We start from the raw sequence: 7198 nt of genomic DNA, 5'->3' as shown, positions 1-7198 counted from the left end.
ACAACCATTTTGTTATTGTCAAAATTAATAAAATTGAAGAATGAATTAAATATTGAAATAAAGCTTATTTTGCAGCATCTAATGTAAAAAAAATTTCTAAAAACGAATTAGTCAAATGTTAGTGGATATAAAAGTGAAAAATATAAGTGTATAATTCATTTTAAACCGCAAAAATACGTACTTTAAATAGTTAAAGTTTTCACTTTTAAACGTAAATATCTCGAAACCTATAAGTTTCCCGCGGCTATATATTCATGATCAGGAGGATCTCCTCTATCCGCCCATACCCATTTTATCCCCGAAAGCGGGGACGGTATACTAAAGCCGACCCGAGTTTTTTTCTGTAGTGGATGTCGAGATGTACATTTCATTAAATATTAAGAAACATAGGCATATTGTAGTTTACAATGACAATAAAACAAAAGATTTTGAGAAAACATCTATTGCAAATCGATATGCCTCGTAATGTGTTTAAATTATAATCAGAAATAATCGTTTTTTTGTTGTTATCGAAGTGACTCGAGAAATGCATGTTGTGATCAAGTAGATATGTAGACCTGTTTTGTGGAATTGTATAATAGCATATGTTCAAAGATTTTTCCAATTTTATACATTGAAATGATAAAGTTGAGAAAGATTTATCCCACAACTAGGGCGCATAGTGGTACTGTAATTTTCTTGCATGGTTCAGGTATATCGCTGTTTTCCGTTTAAGATATAAAATTATAATATTTGTGTATCGTTTCAGGAGATACTGGGTCAAATCTTGCTGAATGGGTACGTTTTTTACTGGGGCGCCACATGGACTTTGAACACATTAAAATGATATACCCTACAGCCCCGGTACAAGCATATACTCCTTTGTCTGGAGAGCTTTCCCACGTTTGGTTTGATCGTCGTGCTATTACGATCGAGGCTTTAGAAAACAGAAAGAGTTTATCGCAAATGTATGAAAAGATTAATGATCTTATTCAGAATGAAGTGGAACTTGGTGTATCACCCAGCAGAATTATTATTGGCGGCTTTTCTATGGGAGGTGCATTAGCCTTGCATATAGGCTATCATTTAAATTGTGATTTAGCGGGCATATTTGCTTGTTCTTCCTTTCTTAACCGTGATTCAATAATATACGAAACGTTAAGACAAAGTTTAGCTGCAGGAACCAGTTTGCCCGAGTTGCGGATGTATCATGGCGCCAAAGATAAACTTGTGCCTCTAGATTGGGGTAAAGAAACATACGAAAAGCTAACAGAACTTGGTGTAAATGGAAATTTTATTCCTCTCGACAACACGTTGCATGAATTAAAGAAACATCAAATTTTAGATATTAGGGACTGGATTTTAAAAAAACTGCCTGGGGAAATTCAATATAAACTGTAAATGCATAAGGGATAAATTTTAGAATACTATTCCTCGGGATTCGGGTATGCGGGTATGTACGGATAGAGAAGGTTCTAAAGATTAAGAATATATATATACATATATATATATAAATATATAATTATAATAAATTAGTTTTACACTTTAGAAACTTTAGTATTACATCCCACGATTTTAGGATTAGAAAGGGTATGGTTGGATAGTGGAGATTCTCCAGATCAAGAATTATAACCGCCGGAAAATTATAGTTTTCGAGATATTTACATTTTAAGTTGAAAATTTGACAAATTTATCTTGCAATTTCTCGATTTATAGTTAATCTTTCTTTTAGATTATGCACTTGTTATACGCTAACACTTCACTACATCGTTTCTACATATTTATTTTACAATATATCAATTATTTTTATTTTTGCTTTCAATAAGCATTTTATTTTGTACACAATTTCCGTTACATGTACAATAACAAATGGGTTCCATGTTGACAAATGATAAGTGTTGCTATATCCAAACGAATGAAAGCAATCAAAATAAATAAAAATAATAATAGAAATACCTCTACAAAATATTATGACCTAAATTTTCATTTTAATAGAAGAAAGAGGGTTTATAAGCATATAAGTATGTTTTATTGACTCCATTTGTTGCGAAGGGGTTTTTTTGTTTGGTTAGATTTTCTTTCTGTATTTTCGGCCTTCGGCCAAAAAAATAACCCTGGCCGATCCAGCACATGGGTGGTCCCTGTGCCTTTCGGGTACTACTTCTTTCTGCATTGGCGCGCTTCAAAAGAATATTCCTGACCGAAAGAATTATGGTTCACGTATTTAGGGTATAATCCTCTTTTATAATTAATTTTAATTCGTTTGCAAAATAAAAAAAAAATATAATATATATATAATGGATACGGCAACACTTATTATTTGACAACATAGAACTTATTTGTTATTTTACATATAACGAAAATTTTGTAAAAAATAAAAAATGTAAAAAATTAAAGCAAATATGAGAAAAATTGATTAAAATAAATATGTAGAAACAATGTAGTTAAGTGTTAGTGTATAATAAGTGCATAATATAAAAGAAAAACTTACTATAAATCGAGAAATTGCAAGATAAAATTTGTTAAATTTGATATGGAGAATCTCCTCTATCCAACCATACCCTTCTATGGAAATAACTTTAATTATACCCTGAACAGGGTATATTAAGTTTGTAACACCCAAAAGGAAACGCAGGAGACCCTATAAAATCTTTATATATTATATATATTTCTTGTGCGCGTGTGCATGTCACTGAACTCTTCCTAGACGGCTGAACCAATTTTGATGAAACTGATTGTGTGAGTTCAAGGAGATTCGAGGATGGTTTAGATTAACATTTTTGTCCACTGGAAAAGATTTATTTAACTAATTTTTCATTGATCAGTAGTTGTTCATTTTGGAATGGTTTACGTTGGATCCGGTAGACTACGCTACCATTGCAGATGTTAGAACGTTTTACATAGAATTCCGGCAGAATGCGCTGCAGTCGTGACAGATATTCAAAAGTATATTTGAGCCTGCTGAGCGCTGAGATCAGATTCTAAGATAGCATAAGTATAGTTTAAATTATTAAGACTATAGACATGTGTATGGTGTATAGTTCATACTGCTATGCTACTCTGTACGGAAATAGTGAATATACAAAACTAAGAAATATGTAAATATGTTTATATTTCTTGCTCTGCCTCGAAGACGTGGCATTTTTTGTAGAAATAAAATACTATGAAAAATACACAAGGACCAATGAGGATTAGTCATAAAAAAAATCATGGGCAACATTTTTGAAGCCACTATTTTGAGTGGAAAATTTCAAGGTTAAGTTGTACTTCTGCCACGGACTCCAATGATTTCTTCAGATTCCTCGTTACCATTTAAACATTTACAATTACCCATCTGCTTGGCATTCGCGATGACTATTAATAAAGCAGAAGGTCAAACAATGACGATTTGTGGGTTAGATTTAAAAAATCCGTGCTTTTCACACGGCCGATTATACGTTACGTGCACGAGAGTAGGAAAACCATCGAATTTATTTGTTTATACCTCTCAAAGATTAACCAAAAATATTGTACATCCTATGGCATTACAATAACTTCAGTTTTTGTAGATAATTAACTCTAAGAATAAATATCCGTTATAGAATAGGTTCAACCTTTTCACAATCAATTAAAAGGACTTCAAGATTTCATTCAATACAACTTCTACAATTAACATCTTTGTAAGCATTCTAATATACATATTGACACGCTATCGATTGGTCGGATTGTGATAAATATATATGAATGACGTTAGATATTGTAATAAGTTTCTAATAAAAATTTTCATCATAACGGTCTAATTATTACAACTAATTTCAAAAAGTTTACATTTAAGACGTGGGACAGGACAACGTCTGTCGGGCTTCTAGTATATACATAAATAATCAGCATGATGAGATGAGTCCATTTAGCCATGTCCGTTTTTCTGTATATTTACAAACTAGTCCCTCAGTTTTAAAGCTATCGCTTTGAAATTTTGCACCTGTTCTTTTCTCATTAAGAAGCTCATTTGTTGGAACGTCCGATAACGGACCACTATAGCATATAGCTATAGACTTGAACATATGAAGAAAAATAAAAAATTAAACTTTCTGGCAGAATAGTTTTAATTTGCAAAAAAATTTTCCACTGAATGGAAAACATATACATGTAAGTTAGCACGTCACACATTTTAAAAGAATCATATTATACAATACAAAGCAGGGATGGAATTTGACAATTTAAATTGTGCCAAATTCGATTCAAAAAATGTGCGGAAATTTAGTTGAGAGTGCCGAACAGTAAATAAGTCACCTAGACTTAATAATTAGTTACATCAAGCTTTCTCCATAAGTTCATTCTCACCTAGCTATAGCCAAAATAATGGTCAACGAGTAATGAAAAGCTAAGTTCGGGTGTGACCGAACATTTCCTACACTTACAACTTGCTCAAGGTCTCAAGGCCGGAGAAATACTCTCAGATGTTGACAAAACTTTATATTAAAAAATATTGAGAAAAAATTTAATGTTCATTACTCGACGAAATCGTGAATGGTTGACAATCAAATTTGGTATCTTATTAACTTATATTGAACGTTACATGACCATAGTTTTATTAATATATAATTCATATATTTTAGTAGCGTCACTGAAAATTATATCAAAATCAGCTTCAAATGAACTATATCTGATATAAACTCAATCGATGATACTAAATTTAATATATTAAGTTGATGTGCAAAACGTAATAAAACGCATAAAGTAGGAATTGATTATATTAGGGACATAAGGTTTCGACCAAGGTCTAAACCAATTTCATTCATATTAAACGCTAAACAACATAATTTTTAGGAAAACTTGTCCATTTAATTTCATTAAAATATCGCTAATTTTGACCAACGTGAACAGTTGTAGTTTTTGGGAGTTGCGGTAATTCCTCGACCAATTTCACATTTTTTTGGCATAAAACTATAGTAACATATAATATATTCAATATTATACTACTAATCTCGCTAAAAAGCCAAATAGAAGTTCGAAAATCTTTATATTAGATATATGGGGCTAAGGGAGTTATTTGATTCGATTCAACCCACTTTTGACATACATACTATTAACAGGAAAGGATTATCTTCCGATACATTCATTGGTGCTTGATTTGTATACTGCAAAGTGAAAGAATCAGATGGAATTAAAATTGTGTTATATTGGAAGTAAGCGTGGTACTCTGTAGCAACATGTTGAAAATTTTACATTTACCTATCCAATGTGCGAAAAATACGCACTTGCCGCATTACTATTTGTCAACTTTTTTTCTTCCTTTTCTTGAAGTTACCTTACTATTAATAAAAATTGTTTATGTGATGTTTTTCTGTATAGTTTTTCAATTATCGTATTCTTTAAGTTGCAAATAAAAATTTTACTACGAAGAGATTTTAGGTATACATATGTACATATTTTCGTCTTTCCTAAAATATTGCTAAAAAGTAGTCGATTGTGCGTAAAGTGCCGACTACAGTTAAAAAGGCGGAAAATGCACAATTGTGTGTACTTTTTCATCACTGATACAAAGTAATACGATATGATATTGTGACGTAATTCTTTCGAGTCCTAACAGTCACAATTTCTTTTGTGCCGCAATCTGATAGTATGGACGAATATCGGAGATCGTCGAACTCCTTTCCGCTCTGGCGGCCTTCGGCCTCAAAAAAAAAATAACCCTGGTCGGTCCAAAACCGGGGTGTTCATAATTCAATCGCGTCAAACTCCTTGCTGTACTGCATATATATTAAAAAAATTACAAAAACGTTATTTTTTGGTTTTCTTTTTGGAACAAAAAATAGAAACGTTGAAAAAATTCACTTTCCGCTCACTGATTTGTAATATTCGTGTCAAAATAAGACGATTTAAAAAAAAATTCATTTTTGAGGCCTCCTTAGTTGGGGGACCTAAACTATAATATACATTTACCAAAATTACCCATATTTTGGGAACTTTTATATTCGAAGGAAAACTGAAAAAGTTCCTTTTTAATTGTTTATTTTCATAATAGTTATTGCAGCTCGCTATTGTACACTTCGCTTTTCAAAATTAATATATTTTAATCTCATAAATTTAAATAAATATAGCATTCGCAATCACAATTGCTTTTAGCCATTCACTTAATTGGCAATTATGTTATCAATAGATAAATGTATTCATTTGAAAATGACCCAAATATTTTCATGCAACATTATTATATTAATTTAACTACATTTCTTCACCGAAAACTACAATAATTAATAAAGTTTATTTCACGAATTAACCAAAGTGTATACGTTTTTGTTTACAATTTACATGCTGTGCTGTGTTTCTTCTTCTCAACTCAAAATAATTACATCACATGATGGCGGCATAGTGCAATTTGATTTTGTAACAATTGTCACAGCCTAATCTTGTATTCTATCATTCTTGGGTTTAAAGTTAAGAATATTTAACTGTAATTTTTAGTTCATATTCTGAAATTTTGAATTGAATAAAAGAGCATGGCTCCCTTCAAAATATTTTTTTTTATAAAAAAACATAACAAATGTTTTTAATTGACACCCGAGCATCGACCAGCGTGCGGAAGTGGTATACAGCCCGAAAATCTAAAATACGGCTATGCGAGTGAAAAAAAAAAAAATCTAAAAAGTTTTAAAGAAATAAACGAACGCCAAAAGCCGAAAATCCAAAAGCAGTGTGAGTGTTTTATACACTTTGTACAACATGAAGAAGCGGGTACTGACGAACTAGAGGATCAATTAACGTCGACGGACCCCGAAGCGTGCACCAATATACTAATAAAAAGTAGGACAAATACATAATTGTTATTAAAATAAAAAAATTATTCAAAATTTGGCACTCATAAAAATTTACAAGTAAAGAAAAAATAATTGCTAGTGTGCAATAGTGCTATCCCCTATAAAAAAGAATGTAAAAAAATATATATATAACAAGTAAGGAAGGGTTAAATTCGGGTGTAAACGGACATTTCATGCTTTTGCAACTTACAATGATTCATCTGGGGAAATACCTTCAGGAGTAGGAAAACTTTATTTAAAAAAATATATTATATACAACAAAGGTCCAATTTAATTGCTATACACTTATCTTTATTTCTAATTCCAACAACTTAACACTTATTACTCGTTGTTCTAGTTTACAACTCATTGTTTATAGCTCAATTGTTCTTTAAACAGCAATACTCTAATTAGGACTGTGTTTGCTGCACAGTCCGGCAGCC

The 7198-nt window shown here is 31.3% G+C and overlaps 1 protein-coding gene across 1 annotated transcript; it reads left to right on the top strand.

Moving 5' to 3' along the window:
- Positions 1-495: 495 nt before the first annotated feature.
- Positions 496-3082, top strand: LOC106623592 (lysophospholipase-like protein 1). The gene is made up of 2 exons (XM_014243163.3): positions 496-691; positions 749-3082. Exons 1-2 carry the CDS (start codon positions 619-621, stop codon positions 1378-1380), a joined length of 705 nt encoding a protein of 234 aa, XP_014098638.1. The 5' UTR covers positions 496-618; the 3' UTR covers positions 1381-3082.
- The last annotated feature ends 4116 nt before the right edge of the window (positions 3083-7198 follow it).

Source organism: Bactrocera oleae, chromosome 2 (assembly GCF_042242935.1).
Source record: "Bactrocera oleae isolate idBacOlea1 chromosome 2, idBacOlea1, whole genome shotgun sequence".
Taxonomy (NCBI): Eukaryota; Metazoa; Arthropoda; class Insecta; order Diptera; family Tephritidae; genus Bactrocera; species Bactrocera oleae.
This window is presented reverse-complemented; position numbering and strand designations above follow the sequence as displayed.

Bases quoted from the DNA above. Each gene is read 5' to 3' on its own strand.
- LOC106623592 (XM_014243163.3), top strand. From the start codon at position 619: ATGATAAAGTTGAGAAAGATTTATCCCACAACTAGGGCGCATAGTGGT. The intron at 692-748 runs GTATATCGCTGT...GTATCGTTTCAG, and splicing joins AATTTTCTTGCATGGTTCAG to GAGATACTGGGTCAAATCTT.